The sequence below is a fragment of the Lytechinus variegatus genome, chromosome 1 (genome assembly GCF_018143015.1).
Source record: "Lytechinus variegatus isolate NC3 chromosome 1, Lvar_3.0, whole genome shotgun sequence".
In the NCBI taxonomy this organism is placed as follows: domain Eukaryota; kingdom Metazoa; phylum Echinodermata; class Echinoidea; order Temnopleuroida; family Toxopneustidae; genus Lytechinus; species Lytechinus variegatus.
The window spans coordinates 64,318,020-64,338,563 of record NC_054740.1 but is presented as its reverse complement, the minus strand read 5'-3'; the positions used below and the strand labels follow the sequence as shown (position 1 = coordinate 64,338,563).

Sequence of the window (20,544 nt, the reverse complement as noted above, 5' to 3'; positions counted from 1 at the left end):
TCAATATTTTGTGAAAACAGTTATAAGCACATCGTCATGACTATTGATTAGGTGGGCTTTTGATGTCACATCCGCACTTTCTTTTTCTTATGTTATTACATGAAATAATAAATTTTCATTTTTTCATACACGTGTAAATGATGTGTCTCAATTATGATGAAATAAGTTGCGTCAATAAATAACTAAGCCACTTAATTTTGATCAAATTTTCAGCATTCTGCTCTGTGAATTTTACTTATTGAGATATATCTTCACCCTTGACCATTATTTTAATGCCTGAAGACTGGAAATTCTATTTTAAGCACTTTAATAGGATGCATAATTTTCGCTATAAATGCGAATGCAAATCGCGAGCCGATTTTTTTTCTTTTTATAATTGTCATGAAAAGTGGATTTCAAGTGTATAGAGGTATAACTCACCAATCAAAATTCGAGAGCGCAGCACTTGCTGATACATTTTGACAATAAGAGCTGGGCTCCGTAACAAAAAGAATAGCGATCAATCGCTAAAATGAACTGACCAATCAAGATCAATGTTACATTTGGTCTAAAATACTGACCAGGGACAAATCAGTGCGGTTCTTTCATATTTGCAATCAATCGCAAACCTTTGTGTTACGGAGCCCTGAAAGGGATATTTCGAGGAATTTATGGAATAGGCCTACACGAAGCGATCAGTGAGGGCTACTTCGATCGAATAATCTGAAATCTGCCATTTCGTGCTCGGAGACACCTGCTCGGTTCTAGACTATAAGTTGTTAGGGTGTTTTTTGGAGGAGGGGGGGGGGGGGCATCTGGGGGCTTGAGAAATTTTTGACGTTGGTTAATTATAATACAATGAAAATGGCCTAATGGGAAGCCTTACACTGACCATGCAGCTCCCTCCCTCTCCCCCGTATAAAAACATTCCTAATATCATGCCTAATATCATACAAGGGAATGTGTTGTCCAAGGAGAAAACGTTTGCATTTAGAGCACTTTCTGAACTTGTGTTTGAAAAACATCTGAATAAAACCATCAAACTTGACATAAAAATAGCATTAAAGATATAGAATTGTATTTCTTGTTGGGTGTGCTACACGTGCCAAATCCTGCATTATAATTTTGTAATTTTCAAGAATATATACATGTATGTAATGTGATGACAAGTTTACTTGTACCAAACGCTCTTGAGGTATGAGTATGAAACATAATGAGATGAGGTCAACTCAAGATGACGCAGGACACCACCAGGGGGGGGGGGGGGTTCAGCCTGCCCCTTATTCCTAAACCATGTACAGAAACGTGAAAATGATTATGATTGTGATTTTTGCATGGTCAGCCCCCCCCCCCCCTTGAAAACCGTTCCGCGGCCCCTGTTCTTAGCTTAAGTGTCCTGCGTCATCTTTTGAGTTGACCTCATCTCTAATGTAAACCCCTCAACAAAAGTTTGGAAATCTGTGTTTGGTTATTAATTTCTCCCAACCCCCAATTTTACACAATGCATATTTTACATCATTCAAAAGATCATTTAATTATCTTTAATGATACAATTCTTGTTATGATCATGCCATCACGAAAAGAGCAGGATTCAAAGTGCTGGATGAGGTCTGAATTGAAAAGCCGCAAAACGAGCAAAAAAGTTTGCAAATCTGAGTTTGGCCATTGATTCTCTCAACTTCAAATTTTACACATTGGATGTTTGATATCATTCAGAAGATCATTTAATTCTCTTTAAGAAATGACACCATGCTTGTTATGATCATGCCATCACGAAAATAGCAGGATTTAAAGGTGTTGGATGAGGCAGTGAATTGAGACATCTGCAAAACGAGCAGAAATAGTCATGAAGGGTCTATAGAGAACATGATTCTTTTATCTGTGTCAACAGAGATGAAAATCCATTCAAATCAAGCTTCTGTTTCTGTATATAGTGATGGTTCTGTGAGATAACATGGTTTGAAATACCAATGCATGTTTATCTGTTATGTGTTTGATTGTGCAGAGGTCTATTTTATTCCATGTTAATGCTGATGTTAAGGTGCAAGAATATAATTAAAAGAAACAGCTGAGAATCTCACCCATCACTACTGAAAAAGGAACAGTGACTTGTGTCATTTTGCAACTTTTGAATTTTGACCTCATCCCACATTTCAAGGCATTGCACCTTCATTTGAACAATAATCACATCATGTAGGGTATCATTTTAAAGAAAATTAAATGATCTATTCATTGATATTATTTACACATTAATATCTACTTTTAAAAAAAAACAATGAGGAATTATTGATCAAAATCAAAAGAAACCGCTGAGAAACTCACTCATCACCACAAAAAATAACAGAGACTTTCAATATATTGTGGCAAAGTTTGAATTTTGACCTTGCCCCACATTTCAAGGCACTGCACCTCCGTGTGAATCATATCATGTATGGTATTATTTTAAAGAGAATTCAATGTTCTATTCATTTAATAACACATTGATATTTATCAAAACCGAGGAGGGATTATAGATCAAAGTTAGATTTCCAAACTTTTTTTGAGGAGTATATATATATATATATATATATATATATATATATATATATATATATATATATATATATATATATATATATATATATAGTGTGAAAGAAATGGATGAAGAGACAAAGGTAGGCGTAGCTTAAATCAAGGTTCCCCAGAGCTATCTTCCCATTTACCTTTGCTCTCTTCATCCATTTCTTTCACACAATATTTAAGTAAAAGAGTTGCCAAACTTTGGCAAAGAAGAAGAAAGTCTTCTTTATCTCGACCCTCCGCGGCGATCGATCTGCGGATAGGAGCTTTCCGTCGCGTCCCAGGCGCGGCGGCGATTGCGTAATCAACATGTGTTGATTGGTGGTAAAACTTTTGTAATTCCATTCAGCGTCATTCACTGAGGAAAAGATGTTGCGAGGAGCCATCTCTGCGTATGGGTCACGCACAATACGAAACAGGCATCTGAGGTCAAGATTGTCCAACTACAAGTAAGTCATATTTTAATGTAGCGTACTTTTTGCTTAGTTAACCCTCTAAAACCTTTTGACTATTTCAATGCAATGGCCAATGCGAATATTTACTTAGCTCAGCTCAGTCCCACTCACGTAAATTTCTGCTGGTTATTTACAAACGTGACAAACGGGGGCCTTTTTTTGGAAACGGCAGCGTCAATACTAGGGTCTATTTTTATAGTCGTAATATGGTTCTCGCTCGAGTTGGCTCACGATCAAAATCTGTGCTTCCGCATGATCGAGGCTGTACTTTCTTATCCTCTCTCTTCCCCTTAAATATCTCTCATTTTCTTTTCGCTTTTCGAGTGTTGGCTTGCACTAAAAATAAAGAAAAACATATTGGAAAGTGGTTTGTTTGATTCTGCTCTTTTTTCCAGAATGTTGTTTTCACTGACGGGATAATACTGACTAACAATAAAATTTGTGTTTATCGAGGAAAATGCCTCACACTTTGTCAAATCATTCTTTGAGTTTCAACAAACTAAATGAATATCAATAATCCCTGCAGCTCAATACACAGCTTTCACAAAACAATCTATCTTAAATAAAAGAAAGGAAAAAATTGAATTATAAAATAACCCTACATATATCAATCTTACATTTTATTTAGTCAGCAATTTTTTTACTCCAGCTGTTTTCTATATGTCACTGTCAATTTTAAGTAACCCATCGTTTATTCCTCTTCACTCTTCAACTTTTTTAAGTCACAGTATCAACTGTCTATATATTTATTGTTCTATTTGACTCCACTTTTCCAACTAAATATGCATGGTAATTAACCTGTACATTCCATCAACCCCTCTTTTCCCTTCTCTTCAAAACCGCTCTGCCACTTTTAGACAGTATAGTATCCACTAAATAAATCAATTTAAACTGTCTGTATCTTTATCCTCCTTTTTGACTCCACTTTTTTTAACGATACGCACGGCAGACCTCAAAATAATCGACGGCCATCGACGGCCATGGCCGTCGATGCCCCCATTACTGGCCATCATGCCCTTCTTCTTTTTGCTAAAAGTTACGGCCACTAAAATGTGCCCTTTTTTATATGGCCGTGGTGCCCTCTTTCTCATAAATGTGCCCTTTTTCTGATATATAATGTACCCCTTTTGAAAGCCTGCACCTTTTTTTCTGAGCGAGGAAAACTTTTCTTCGATCTCAAAAAGTATTCAATACCTTAGCTTTACCAGCGACGTCCAGTGCATGTATGCAGTCTAGTCCGAAGCCGCGCCGAACGATGAGCTAGCTACATGTATACACAGCTGGCCGGCCGCTAGCGCGTGTAGGATGGTTATTTTGTCATTTTGCTATTTTGTTTATTTCCTTTATTCTTCAGCTGTTCATTTCTGTTCCATCTACTTTTGAGTTCATTTGCATTTCTTTTCAGCACTGCCCTTGCAGTCTGAACTTAGGTTATTTGAGTTTAATGATATTCAGTGTCATTCATTCATTCTTCTCTGAATGCCTTTCCTCCAATTCTCTTTTGTCATCTTCATTCCTTCTCTATTCTCTTTTCAGGTGTTCCACTCATTCCATCCCTCACCTGACTCCTTAGTTTCTACTTCCATTATTACATAATCACCAGACATCTTTGTCATCTCATCTCATTCCTTATTGGTTTATCTTATGAATTGGGTTCTTACATTTTAGTTCGATCCTTCCATTTTCTTTACTTTGATTGGTTGTTATTTCTGATTTAAATATTTATGTAAATTATAGAATGATTTGATTTTAGCTGAGGCAAAGCAGCCCAGATATTAAACAGTGCACTACCAGACTTCTTCGGTTACAGTTCTATTTATTTGCATCTTAGTTTCACTATTTCCCCTTCAGTTTGATAATTGAGTTTGCTGACTTAGAACTTTATTTTCTACCTCCATACTTATAATTTCTCAACCTTACATGCGCTTTACATATGCTATGTAAGCTGCAGCATAAGAATGGACAAGCGCGAGCTCTATGTGTACTACACAAATGTCTTCTTCTGGAAACAGTACAGTCCACCGTCTGGTGTATTGTCGTACTGGTATCGCGCGCGCTGTACTGTCCTGGCGAGCGCGCGCGATGCGTAAGTACATAACTTTGAATGGGAGTGTTTCATAAAGCTGTTCGTCAGTTACGAACAACTTACGAACGACCGATGATACTTTCTTGGATGCTAATCAGATTCACATTTAATTTCATGTAGCTCAAGAAGGTATCACCAGTCATGCATAAAGTTCATTTTTTTTAAGTAAATAATGTGGTTTGGTAATGAATCTGATGTATAACATCGACTATGGAAAGCCCCCCCCCCACGCCGCGAAACTGTAACACCTACAAATAATTTACCGGTATTACATGCCCCTTAAAAAGTGGCCTTGGTGCCCCTCTGTATGGCCTTGGTGCCCTCTGCTGCCTGGCCTCAGTGAAAAAGTGCCCCTCAAAAAAGTGGCCTTTCCCCAAAAAATCCTATTTGGAGGCCTGGCACGGTAATTAACCTGTTTATTTCATCAACCCCTCTTTTCCCTTCTCTTCAAAACCACTCTGCCACTTTTACACAGTATGCATGTAGAATCCACTAAATAAATCAATTTAAACTGTCTATATCTTTATCCTCCTTTTTGACTCCACTCTTTTTATACAATACGCACGGTAATTAACATGTTTATTCCATCAACCGCTCTATTCCCTTCTCTTCAAAACCACTCTGCCACTTTTAGACAGTATACATGTAGTATCCACTAAATAAATCAATTTAAACTGTCTATATCTTTATCCTCCTTTTTGACTCCACTTTTTTAATGAAAATGTGCACTGTAATTGACATGTCTATTCCATCAACCCCTCTTTTCCCTCTTCAAAACCACTCTGCCACTTTTAGACAGTATAGTATCCACTACATGTAAATAAATCAATTTAGACTGTCTATATCTTTATCCTCCTTTTGGACGCCACTTTTTTAACGAAAATATGCACTGTAATTAACATTTTTATTCCATCAACCCCTCTTTTCCTCTCTCCAAAACCACTCTGCCACTTTTAGACAGTAGGCTATCCACTATTAAAATAAATCAATTTAAACTGTCTATATCCTTATCCTCCTTTTTGACTCTACTTTTTTAATGAAAATATGCACTGTAATTAACATGATTATTCCATCAACCCCTCTTTTCCCTTCTCTTCAAAACCACTCTGCCACTTTTAGACAGTAGGCTATCCACTAAATAAATCAATTCAAACTGTCTATATCTTTATCCTCCTTTTTGACTCCACTTTTTTTAACTATACGCACGGTAATTAACCTGTTTATTTCATCAACCCCTCTTTTCCGTTCTCTTCAAAACCACTCTGCCACTTTTAGACAGTTAGCTATCCATCCAATACAATTTTAACAAGCTTATTATTTATCTTCCTTTTTGACTCCAGCGCGTGTTATCACATGGCCAAAACCCATAGCCGGAGCAAAAAAAATGATAAAGTTAAGATTCTAGGTTTTATCCTCCTTTTTGGCTCCGTCAATGAGTTTTGAAAACACAATATTTTACGATTCGTAATATTTATTAGCCGATGCAAGTATTCTAAAAATCTTAGACTGCATCCTCAAACGACTCTGCACTTGACAATTTCATTCTTTTTGTTATGTGGCCCAGAGCGAATGCTAGTTTTTTCAGCAAAATAGTTTCCCAAAACCAACTAAATACTACCACATTGACTTTGCTACTTTTAATAAACGGGTCATTCCATCTGGATTCACCCAGTGGTTGCACCGGACCCTCTTAGTTTTTGTTGTAAATTGGTACACATTTAATTCCCAATTAATGGCCCAAGGGCAAAACAAAAAAATTAGTCCAGTCGGTCTGTCGGTTCTACGGCCCGCCTTTTTCTCCATGTTTTTACAAAAATAGGCGTGACCTTCAAATTTCCATGGCCATTGTGCTGTAGCGTGTTGACAAATTTTCACGAAACTGGTACTATTCAATAGGAAATTCAGAGAGGAATCTAAAACATGCATAAGGATTTATAAGGTCATGACCTTTGACCTTTACTTTGACCTAGAGTTTGACCCCCGGACAAATCATTTTTTCCTTGATTTTCGTGTATGTTAATTATTAGTATGTTACTGACAAAACATGTTAAAACCGATAATGATATTTTATTTCTTCACCTTTTAAAACTCTTCCAAAGATACCAATTATCTGATTTTAAATGCTACTCTAGTCCCACATACTGATATTCATGTTAGTAAAATGTTTACCAGTCCATGATTATGATTTCTCTAGGTCAAAGTAAAGGTCAAAGGTCATATAAAGGCCTTATAAATCACTCCAATACGTTATTTGATGCATGTTTTGGATTCCTCTCTGAATTTCCTATTGAATAGTACCAGTTTCGTGAAAATTTTTCAACACACTACGACACAATGGCCATTGAAAGTTGAAGGTCACGCCCATTTTTGTCAAAACATGGAGAAAAGGGCAGGCCGTAGCACGAGAACCGATGGATCGATTGGACTAATTGTTTTGTTTGTGCTTGGGCCATGGGGAATTACAACGAAGGGTCGGGTGCAAAATATGCACATTCATTGGGTGAATTGGTATGGAATGACCCAAACTTTTTATCAAGACTAATGATATATCTATTTCAGAAGTGATTGCAGGAGATGCTCTTCTGCTGTAAGTAAAGCCCAGGAAAGAGTGAAGATATACCAACCAGGAGACAGGGTCCACGGTTTTTCAGTTGAAAAGGTTTGTTAAATTTTACACATTTTTTAGTATGTTTTAACGTTTGTTTTTAATGAACTGCCCTTCAGGTGACCTTGGCTTGAATTTAGTCAACCTTGAAAAGGTCCAATATTTGCCTAAATTATTTTTGTATTTAAATGATGTTTTATTGGTCACTTCAAGGTACATTCATTCAATACAATTGAACAAATACGAATGATACATTATAAGAAATTACATAACAGTTACATAACATAAGTGGATAACCACTGTACCATGTCTCGCCATCTGCGTTCATGGACACTCCTTTTGTTATTTCGAATTGCTATATTCTTTTCCATTTTATACGATCGAGTTAACAAATCAACACAATCAGAAACTGTTGGTTTACATGATTTACATCTATAAATTGATTACTTTGCAATAACTAAAACATGATTAAAAAGAAGACATTTTATTGATAAAATACCGAGTATTACACTTTTTTCCGTTAATAATGAAAAATCAAACATAGTGAGTTCTTTTCCTAGCTGATTCCAAAATAACTGTGTAAATGGGCAATTCCAAAATAAATTTGCCTAAGTTGAAGCAAATTTTATACGAGATTTTTTGGGGGTATGCAAATTCTGCATTTAGAGTCTTAAGACACTAGGTAAGAGTGTACAGTACCAGTCACCAATCTTTGAATCACTATATCCTGTTTCAACCAGAGAACAATAGGTTTGGTCCACTGATTCTATTGTTCTCTGGCTGAAACAGGTATCAGTGAGTCAAAGAATTGTGACTGGTGTACCCGATTCGATTTCAATATTTGTCAAAACTATTCCGTGTAAATTTATTTTTTGACTAGGTAGTTCCAGTTCCTGAATTGTACCTGACGGCTGTCCAGTTACGGCATGACAAGACTAATGCTCAGTATCTACATGTGGCTAGAGAAGATACAAACAATGTTTTCAGGTAAACATGCCCGTAGGTTTTCTTCTTTTGTAATGTTATAAATAGTGATTTAAAAATAAAATATGGGGGGTGCTTGAATATCAAGTGTGTTTTCTCAATGTATTGTGATTCATAATAACTATTTTTTGCTTATTGATTAAATGTATTCAAATTTTAGTGAGTTATGAATGAACGAGGGTTAGAATGTGAAAGTAACTTTTTTTTCAAAAGTCACTGCTGCTTTAGGACAGGTTTGTTTGTTTTGCAATGTGGGGATATTGTTGCATGTTTAATGTGCATGATATTAAAGTTTTATCTTATCAGTCTTGGTTTATGACCCCTTTAATGTATTGGTTTAAATATAACCTCACAATAAAGGGAAATGCAGGGAGCTCATTTTAAAAAAAAAGTTATTTTAATCAACTTCTATAACCTCTTAATAAAAACAAATATATCACTTAGAAATGAATGTTTTATTTATTTCATTCCATTTTCTCTTTCTACATGTTATCAGCGAGATCTAACAGATCTTTGAAATAGTGCATACTTTTAGGGACACAAGGAGAGAGGGGAGGGTTTTTTGGGGGGGTTGCAATTATTTTATTGATATTTTCTTTAGAAGTAATGGGTAACATCTTGACACATTTTTGCTTATTAAGAGGAAGTTCATCCTGATGATAAATTAGTTTAAATAAAAACAGAAAAATTATTATTGTTATTATTTATTTGACCAATATAAAAAGTACATACACATTACATTAGAAAATTTACAGTACATTAACATGCAAAGAATGCGGGAACGGCATGTGGGTCAGGGGGCACAAAAGTGAAATTCATCACTGTTGCCCGAAGGCATGAGCCCCCACACATGCCGCTCCCAAGACATAAATAAAAATATATAAATACTATTACACAAAATATTGCACGTTTAAAAAGGGAATACTGAAAAGGGTGCCAAAATAATTAATTAGATAGTATTGAGATGCATAAAAAAAATACCACTGCAAAATTGGAAAAAAATAACACCTCGGTGCTGAACAGTAATGTAAGGGGTATATTTAAATAAACTTGCAATAGAAATTGGAAATTCAAATATATCAGATCTGGTGTAACTGGAGATCTGAAAAAATAAGGGGGGTAAAAGTCCAAAGTAAAATGTAATTAATATCGAAAACTTTTTCAGGATATAATCACTTGATTTATCATAACGATACATGTACAGTGAAAAAACATGATAACATGATAAAACTTATCAGGGTAGGAAATTGGGATAAGAAAGCATTGGATTAATGAATCGAGGAGATAAAGAGAAAGGATAGGAATATCACTGTACTAGCCTTAAAATAATTAAGATAATTTACAAGATAAAATACAAGATAAAATCTGGAGAAAAGCATGCAATTAAGTGCATAATGTATAATTGCATAATTTTGATAGGAGAGAAAGATATAATTTATACAAAGTAAAGAGGAGAAAAGAGAGAGAGAGGCAGAGATAATGAAAAGAAAATGTCTCCAAGGCAGAACCAGAATCATTGTATTAAGCAGGAAAAGTAGAAAAGCATAAAAGTCTTAATCAGGAAATAGAATTGCTTGCTTTACAGAACTGAGGAAAGTAGGAGAAAGAACAGCAACATCCTTGATGTTGTTGGGTAGTGTGTCCCACAGTCGAGGTAGTCTTCTGGAGGGGGTGCAGAAGAGGGATTGTGTCCTAGAAGAAAGATGTCGAAAGGAAAGAACTTCCATATGACGGGGGTTAATGAGTATGTTTTCAAGAAGAGATTCACAGTCACATAAACCCGACAGGCACTTGTATGCAAATGAGCATAACAAGTAGTCCCTACGAGATGTGAGTGATGACCAGTTAAGTGCCAGAAGTCTTTCATCATACGGCATTTCGCCTCGCCTCTGCTTGAGAGCTAAGCGGGTTGCCGCACGCTGAATCTTTTCAATTTTCCTAGATTGAGTTAAGGTCGTCGGGTGCCAGGCAGGAATGCCATATTCGAGGATTGGCAAGATGAGAGCTTTATATAATGCAAATATGGCATTGGTAGAGGCACCACGTGCAACAACTCGGATAAAACCAAGCAGACGGTTCGACCTAGAGACAATTGAATCAATGTGTGGGTTCCATGATAGGTCTGAACTAATTGTAATACCCAAGTACAAGAATGAAGATACGGATGATATGCATGCGTTTCCTAAATAGTACTGAGGAGTTTGGATTCTTTTCTTCCTGGTTACATGCATAACTTTAGTCTTGTGTGCATTAAAGGACATACCATTGCTGGCAGTCCACTGTATCAAGCTATCTAAGTCATTTTGGACTATGGTTTCGTCAGCATCAGAAGAAATAACACGGAATAAGAGAAGATCATCTGCAAAGAGAACAGCTTCAGAAGAAAGGGAGGTGGAGATGTCGTTAATGAAGAGATTGAATAGCTTGGGTCCCAGAACACTCCCTTGCGGAATTCCGGAAGGAACATGAATCCAAGGAGAGGTTGAACCCTGAAAGAGAACAGACTGATAGCGGTTAGAAAGGAAAGAACAAATCCATCTCCACAGGTTACCCTGAATGTTGAATTGAGAGGATAGCTTGGCAAGAAGAGCATTGTGAGGCATTTTGTCGAAAGCTATCGACATGTCTGGAAAAACTGCGTCGATTCGTGGTGGGGATCTCTTATCCAAGACAGTCGCCCATCTATGGAGCACATTCACCAGCTGAGTAACACAACTCTTCCCTCTCGTAAAACCATGCTGGTTTCTATTAAGGAGACCAAACGATTCGACATGATTATCAATAGCCTTCACGATCATCTTCTCAAGCATTCTGCACAACACAGATGTTAGGGCAACAGGCCAGTAATTAGTAATGTCGGATGTTTCACCTTTCTTAAAAACGGGTAATATGGGCTCGTTTCCAAGAAGAAGGCACAGTTCCACTGTGGAGAGAAGCATTAAACAAAATAGATAGAGGATGTGAAATTTCAAGGGCAATGTTACTGAATACACTGGGTAACAAGTCGACAGGTCCCGGTGGTTTGTTCTTGGTTAGGCGAAGAAGAGCAGAATGAATATCAGAGGTGGAGACGGACAGGTCAGAGAGAGAAGGGATAGGCAAAGTACATAAAGAAGGAGCCTTAGGAAGAGGTAAAGAAGGACCAAAAACGGAGGAAAAATAAGTGCTGAAAGCATTAGCAATGTTGCAAGGTTTACACATGTTAATATCATTTAACGTGCATTTAGGAGGTGGTACAGCATGCTTTTTATTACGTATAAATGACCAGAATTTACAAGTAAAGAGAGAGTTCACATAAGTCCATTAAGATTTCCTAGTTTCTTTCTTTACCTTATTTCTAAGAGCTTTGTAAGCAGTCCAATCGTCAGGTCTTTTAGACCGTCTAGCGTTTCTAAACAAAGAATGTTTCTGCAAGACAAGTTTCTTTAGTTCTGTTGAGATCCAAGGTGAACATTTAGACTTCTTCAAGGTACGTGGGATAGCATCATTGACGGCAGCATGAAAGAGGTCAAGAAATAGTTCTTAGCTTTCCTCAATGTCAGCCGGATCCAATAGAGAATTCCATGGTAATAGGTGTAGAGAATGGCGAAGATGACCAAAGTCTGCCTGTTTCAAATGAAGAAACGATCGGAGAACTGAAGGCGTCGGAGCAGGCTTCGGTGATCGCAGGCGAACACTTACTGCTAGGTGGTCAGACTCCACAGGATTAGCCATGGTATTAACATCCAGAAGAGCGTATTGACGGTTGGTGAAGACAAGATCGATGATCGATCCCTCAGTGGAAGATCCATTCGACAATCTAGTTGGAGAGGATACCATCTGAATCAGATCAAGCTCATTCATCATTGATGACAAGTGAATCTGATTTGAAGAATGAACATTTGGCGACATATCAACATTGAAGTCACCTAGAAGGAGACATCCATCATAATCATCAGGTTTGATCAAATCTTATTCAGCTTGCAACCTATCCCAATAAGATGTGTTGCTATTAGGAGATCTATATAATACACCAATCAGCCATGAGTCAGAACCATTCTTGAAGGAGGCCCAGATGATTTCAAGACAGCTGTTGTTTACCTTCCGTTCCGGTATCAGGTACTGCTTTATAGCAATCAAGACGCCACCTCCACGCCGATTATCAGGGCGATCACGACGAAATATAAGGTAATCTTGTGGAATACCCAAGGAGGCATCGTAAACATCATCATTCAACCATGTTTCATTAATACATATGATGTCTGGTCGGGAAGTGCAAATATATGATTCGAACTCGGGTACTTTCTGACGTAGACTTCTGGCATTTAGCAGAATGCAACTCAATTGCTTACTAGTTGATCGAGTTTGGGTTTTATCAGAGAGACGTGATCTAACACTGGCCTGGATTAGGATTCACATCACCACAGCAGATGATCCTAATGTTGAGACTAGCGATAGCGTTACTATAATATGGGATACGAGATTTCAAGTATCCTTTCTGGATGTAGAGATTGGAGTATCGAGCTTTAGGTTTTGGAGCAAGAAATCCATCTGAATTATTGCAAAAAGTTATTGACAAGCCAATGTAGAGCATGAAACATGCAATATGTAAGCTCCACGGCCATGGACGCTTCCAAGACACCATCATCATACTTGTTCGAAATGTTTACCATTCATATGCAAATGCACTCATGTTGCTATAACGGGCATGAACTGTACTAAGCCGTGAATGCAACGTACCGTACAACGTGTTGCATATGGGCTTACGTATATCGTAGTACAGATAACACAAATTCACTTCATAAATCTCATTGAAAATCACAATTTTAGCTTTTCTGCAGATATTTCGTGACCAGTCTTTACTATGAAGTGTTAATCAGCAGATTATAACAGAAATAGTGCACCAGGTTGAAGATAAAGTCCCGTAATCTATCCAGTGACCAGTACGCATCAAATGAATACACAAATTATTGATGAAGGTTTTATTTTAAATGCATTAGAGAATAAGAGTTATGATTTTTTAATTTATGACGTCATATGCGAGCTTACCATATATCATGTGATACAAATTCTGTAAATTCCAATTTTCTAAAGGAACATGATGATTAGAAATATTTTTTTTATAGAATGGAGTGTGAAATGATGTGTCTGATTATATATTCAACACACAATTAGAATCATTTTCTTTTTTTTGAGGAAAGCATTTTATAAAAATTCTTATTACACAACAAATGGAGGAGCTGCCTGTCTGTGACATCACAAATTTAAAACGTTGAAAACTCAAAACTCCATTATCCTTCGACGGATTCTTATTAAACCTCCCCCATTATTGTCCCATAATTTTTACCCTGTATTACAACCAACTTATCGTCATGGTGAACTGACCCTTTCATTCCTGGACGTAACCCTAGTCATTTTATTGTTTTTCTTTGGCAGTGTCGGGTTTCGGACCACACCAATGGATAGCACAGGTGTATCTCACATCCTAGAGCATACAGTCCTGTGTGGCTCACAGGACTACCCAGTTAGAGACCCGTTCTTTAAGATGCTCAATAGATCACTATCTACGTTTATGAATGCATGGACAGGTAAGAAAGAGGAAGCTCTGGCAAAGTCGATCAAAGCTTGATTGGCTCCCTTATTTTCCCTCTCTGGCTCTCTTCCTATTCTCTCTCTTTCACTCTCTTCCCATTCTTTTTTTCCCATTATCACTTTCACTCTGAGATCCCTCTTTTCTCATTATGTGGGCGTCCTGGTCTAGTGGTTACGATTTTTGTCTTTCAATCAGAGGGACGTGGGTTCGAATCCCAGCCATGGCGTGTTTTCCTTCAGCAAGATATTTACCCACATTGTGCTGCACTCAACCCAAGTGAGGTGAATGGGTACCCGATAGGATTTATTCCTTGAATGCTTTAAATAGCACCTATATGGCGGCTCAGCTGCAGGTGGGGTATAGTATCCAGCTCAGTAGAGTGTATGCATTTATCGTAGCTGCGCTATATAAATGGACCATATTAATATTATTTCAGTCTCCATTTCCATCTTTTTCCCAAGTCTATTTTGCCCTCTCCCTCTTCCCTTCTCGCTGCGTATCCCACTTTTCCACCGTAGTAAACAAATATATCGGGCTTTGAGAAAGTATAGTGGAATTATTTATCTGAGGTTGGTCTGGTAATTAATATTTACTATAGTAGTTTTGCCAGTCCAACCGAGGATTAATAATTCCCACTATGCTTTCAAATGAAACGCCTGATACAATGTATATTTGTTTTATATCCTACTTTTAATAATCTATAACCAGAGCTGCCAAGTAGTACGATTTTTCTGTATTTCATACGGAAATCAATTTAAAATACGGCAGTACGTTTTTTTCATGATAAAATACGGGAAAAAACAAAATTAGAGAAGAAAAGGTATTCGCCCCACTATAGCATCTGGGAGCTTCCGGGCGGAGATGAAAAAATGGCAGCCGTGTGTTGCTGCCCTCTACGTTCAATGAGTTATGCTTTCATCAAGGCTTTCTGATTAGAATTTTCGATATCCTGGCGAATCATTGTTGGTGACAAGTTCCGAGCGCACGCACGCACGTAGTTTACTAGCGCAAAGCAGCAGCTCAATTCGCGATACAGTATTTTGCACTGGTAAATACGTCTGTAAGGATGATGACGTCATCCAAGATGGCAACTTACGTTGACCGACGGAAGGATCAAAGATGACGATGTTTCGATCATAATTTGAAACGAATTAGCGGTAACTGCGGTCTAAGGTACGATATTTCTGAATTTCATACATTTTTCCGTAAATGTGGATGCAATTTCTTTTTCATAATGTGACATTTTATGATTTTATGTGCAAAAAAACGATCAGAAAAAATCAGGTTTCCGTCAAATGTTAGATCTAACGTTACTGCTAATACGTTGTCTGTACGTATGGGCCTCCAAATTCTTCAGTCTATGTATTGGTGAGTGAGCGAACTCAGTTCAGCGGAACAACCAAAATCTAGAGTGAAGCTTTCGATCTCGTGTGCGACGGTGTGGGGCGCAAAATAATGTAAGAAGTGATCGAACTTTGCCATTATGCATGCATATTTATCTCATGGTAAAAATACGGATTTTGGGGTCAAAATACTGATTTTGGGGGATAAGAATACCGAAAATGCAAAATACAACTTGGCAGCTCTGTATAACCAAAATCTATGCGCTGAGCTGGCAAAGTCCAGTTACTTGCCTTGAATAACCTACTTTCTGCCAGCCACCGCGCTCAGCGGAACGCAGATGAGTGCCTTCGCCAACGCATCGCAGGACTTGACCGGGAGAGAGAGAGCTGGCCGGTGTGCACTAGAGTTTAGCTAAATATCCAGTTTTCTGAAATAGTGACGTCACAATATTGGTATAGCAAAAATATATCGAGGTCTGACGTCACGCAACATCATAGTTGAAATATATTCGGTCACATGATGCTATTTGAACCAATCACTATACAGGATTCGATCTATGTAGGATATAATATGGTCTATTTTTGTCAGATTACCAATGTTAGAATAATTTGTGTGATGAAGTGCCCAGGTGAATACAGTAAAAAGAATCATGCCAGTATTGGAAATTTAAGAAGAAAGACTTTCAAAATATATGATTTTCAATGTTTTATTTCATTAGTAATGCAATAAATAATCATACATGACACGAAAGCCCATCAATCACTACAAGTTTGCTTAACACTGTTTCCTTTTTTAAATGTTCAGATAAAGGTTATAGCTGTATAAATAACAGTAAATACCACATAGAAGGGTTCACTGCTAAAATAATGCAACATACAGAGGGTTTACAGGTCAACGCAAGAAGAGTTAAGAGATGTCTTTTTCATATTTGTCAGTACCCCTAGCATCTGATATTTTTCCTAAAGATTCAAACCATGGTTCCAATTTATTTTTGTCTTGTGAATATATTTCTGTATGTTCACCCTAAAAGTCCCCGGGTGACTGACTTGTGATTTGGGCCGCAGATTGCACTATCACAAATCAGAACTTTCATTGGAACGCCGCTTGTGATCCTGACGAAATGGTAGAAATTCTCCACTGTACGCTCATGACGCAGTACAAACGTTGCTTTCCTGAGAAATCTTTTAAACGGAGAGCAAGAGACAAACCGTGGTTCAATGCGAAAATTCGAAGTCTGATTAACCAGCGTGAACTAGCTCATAGAAGTAGAAACTTTGATCGATACCATCAACTAAGGAATAAAGTTCAACGTGAAATTAGCAGAGCTAAATCAACCTACTTCCGTAACAAGGTCCAGCATCTGAAACAATCAGAACCAGGGAAATTGCACAGACAGATACGGTCTCTTACTGGAATGACCAAGAAGCCGTCATTTTCCCTGGGTCCTGAGGATGAATCCCCTCGTCAGATAGCAGAGAATCTTAATGTTCATTTTTCCCAAGTCTGCAACTTGTTGCCTCCATTAGACTTGTCAGCCCTCCCAGCGTATCTCCCAGCCCCTTCATCCCCGCCGGTAATCCAGGAACATGAGGTCTATAAGCGTCTTAAACGCCTCAACTCATCGAAGGCACCTCATCCCAATGATGTTCCTACTCGTCTATTCAAGGAATTCGCATTGGAAATTTCAGGACCGTTGACCAAGATATTCAATGAATGCCTGAAAGTCGGTTATTTCCCTGCGAAATGGAAGTGTGCATCGGTTTGCGCTGTTCCTAAAACTCAACGAGTCACCTGCCTTGACCAGCTTCGTCCAATCTCGATCACCTCTGTCCTGTCGAGATTATTTGAGAGCTTTCTGGCAGACTGGTTGATGACTGATCTCAGGCCTCACATTGATCCTTCTCAATATGGCAATATGAAAGGAAGCTCAATCAATCATTATCTTGTAGATATGCTGGATCTCATCTACAGGAGTTTGGAACGCAGTGGATGTTACGCCAACATTTGTACAATTGATTTCACAAAGGCCTTTGACCTTGTCAATCACACCAAGGTTATTGAAAAGCTGATCAATCTGGGAGTAGATGCTTCTGTTTTACCTACCGTCTGTAGTTTTTTGTCGGAGCGTTATCAAATGGTTCGACATCTGGGATACTCATCTAGTCATCTGCGTCTCTCTTGCGGAGTGCCCCAGGGTACGAAACTTGGGCCTATCCTCTTCCTTGTACTCGTCAATGATGCTGCTATAAGTACAAGGTATCGTTGGAAGTATGTAGACGACTTAAGCGTTGTGGAGGTTTTACCAAAGAACCAGCAAAGCTCCATGCAGGACCATGTTAATTTGCTGAGTCAATGGTGCATCTCAAATGACGTTACGCCTAAACCCGAAAAGTGCAAAGTCATGCAAGTGTCCTTCCTGAAGGTCCCTCCACCCCAGCTAGACATCACAATCAAGGATGTTCACTTGGAACGTGTCAACTCGTTAACCCTTCTTGGTGTGATGATTCGTTCGGATCTCAAGTGGGATGATCAAGTCCAACACATGATTTCACGCTCTTCAAGAAGACTGTATATCCTCTGCATTCTAAAGAAATTTGGAGTTGATAAGCATGATCTCGTAAATATCTACAAAGTGTATATTCGTCCACTGTTGGAGTTTGGTGTTCCGGTTTGGGGATCTGCAATCACTAAAACACAAAGTGACGAAATTGAAAGACTCCAAAAACGAGCTCTTCGTATGATTTTGTATCCGTCATCTCTTTCATACTCTCAACAACTCACTCTTTTTGGCCTCTCTTCATTATGTGAACGCAGAAAGGATCTCATCTTGAGTTTTGGACTTGGTCTTCTCAAATCTCACCGCCATCGAGACATGTTACCCCCCACACGTCAATCTGTTTCGCGACACAGTTCGGCCCTGCGTAATGCACATCTTCTGGACTTACTGCGATGCAGAACTCAGAGATACAAGAACTCAACTATCCCTCATGTCACAGCATTACTGAATGCTGCTCTGTGATATGTGCCTCTTTTATATGCCATTGAACTCAATGTCTATATGTAATTTGTGTGTAAAAGTATGACATTGTCTTCTTCCCTTCACCTCCTTTTTCATAATTTACAAGTCCCCCCCCTCAGTTTACATTGAAATCGATCAACATAATACATATCCCAATATTTTTGTGTGTTTTTACCGATTATTCTATTTTCTCCTTACATAGCATTATCCCCTTAATTATATTTCTGAACCTCGAGTGCAATATTTAATCTTACTATTACGTTCTTATTATATTTTGTTAATTCGTAGGTATATAATTCAATGTATTTTTCCTTTTTTCTGTTAACTTTGTATGTGTCAGTCTTCGGACTGTTTTACAATGTCTTTCATAATAAACCGAATTGAATTGAATTGAATTGAATGAATACAGTTGCAAATAATTTGTGACAAATGTAGTGCGAGAGACTTGAAAGAAAGCAGTTATGAAACAAAGCAGCCCTAATCTATTACATTTCAGATTCATGGTGAAAAGTCAAGGGGAGGGGGGGGGAGCCAAAAATTAATTATAGGTCTATGAATACTCTATTCAATAAAGAAGGGGTTTTGTTTGGCTGAATCCGGAGGCCAGGGGAAAAAATATTTCTTTGAGAGTACTTTTTGAAATCAGCCAAACTTTGCTACATGAGAATTTCAGATTTTCTGTTTTAAGTTTTCCAAAGAAATGTTTCAAAAAATTTGAGTGTGACTTTGAGTTGCGTGCGGTATAAAACGCATCACTGTTTGGACAAATCTTGCTGAGAGGGCGCATGCTACTGCATATTAATCAATGAGATTTGGCGCATGCTACTGCATATTAATCAACGAGATCATGTGCGCATTGACTCTAAGTCACACTTAACTATTTATGAAAACCCCACTCCCCCCCCCCCCCGGGATGTATTTGCCCTATGTCAATTTTGTCATTGGAAGGTTGTACATGAATGAAGTGTTTATGTCATAACCATTCTGAAAGGTAGTAAATAGGAGCCTGTGTCATAAAACTTGATATTTTAAAAGAATTAGTTATAACAGGTAAAAGCTACTGAAATCCCACAATCTGATTGGCTGATAGTAAATTTGCTGTAGAAATTGTGCATTTGTTATATTAACAAGTCCTTATGTAACAGGACCCAGATGTTGCTACCATTATATCTTCTATTCCATCAAATACTTCTTGCAGCTAGTGACTATACGATGTACCCCTTCTCGACTCAGAATGCCAAAGATTTTGAGAATCTTCTTTCTGTCTACCTTGATGCTGCATTCTTCCCAAGATTGAGGCAACTTGACTTCATGTAAGACATTGTGGCAATTTTATTTCAACTCTTTCAGTGCCCATGGCTGGTGCATGTACAGACCAGAAACGTACACCATCTTTTCACTTAGAAAAATGACAAACTGTAAGGCCCGAATTCACAAAGGTGGTTTTGAAAACCCATGGTTGAGTCCATGGTTTATGCAGATTCCCTGTATAAATAACGCTTAATTTAGCGCATATCGGGCATGTGTATAAAAAATTCCAATGCTGATGCGCGCTTTTGTCACAATGGGCCAAATTGACGCCTGTTACCATGGTTAGATACGCTATTTTATTCATAAGTCCACTGTTTGGAGAGTGGACTTATGAATAAAAACAGTGGACTTATGAATAAAATAGCGTGGATAACCATGGTAACAGGTGTCAATTTGGCGCAATGTGACCAAAGCGCACATCAGCATTGGACATTTTTTATACACGCGCCCAATATGCGCTAAATTAAGCATAATTTATACAGGAAATCTGCATAAAATGTGGACTCAAACGTGGGTTTTAAAAACCACCTTTGTGAATTCGGGCCTAAAGGTTTAAAGTAGTATTTAGAATACCTATCACTCATTGCCTGCTACATGTACCTTTTGGAATCTTTAAAGGTCTAGTCTACC

General features: G+C 37.9%; 1 protein-coding gene across 1 annotated transcript in view; it reads left to right on the top strand.

Annotated features, from left to right (window-relative positions):
• The first annotated feature begins 2,891 nt into the window (after nucleotides 1-2,891).
• Nucleotides 2,892-20,544, top strand: part of LOC121419769 (presequence protease, mitochondrial-like) — a 53,409-nt gene continuing 35,756 nt past the window's right edge. The window contains exons 1-5 of the mRNA XM_041614226.1: nucleotides 2,892-2,987; nucleotides 7,639-7,738; nucleotides 8,565-8,671; nucleotides 14,084-14,235; nucleotides 19,802-19,916. Coding sequence (XP_041470160.1) covers nucleotides 2,908-2,987; nucleotides 7,639-7,738; nucleotides 8,565-8,671; nucleotides 14,084-14,235; nucleotides 19,802-19,916 — 554 coding nt within the window. The 5' untranslated portion in view covers nucleotides 2,892-2,907. The remainder of the gene's footprint in view (nucleotides 2,988-7,638; nucleotides 7,739-8,564; nucleotides 8,672-14,083; nucleotides 14,236-19,801; nucleotides 19,917-20,544) is intronic.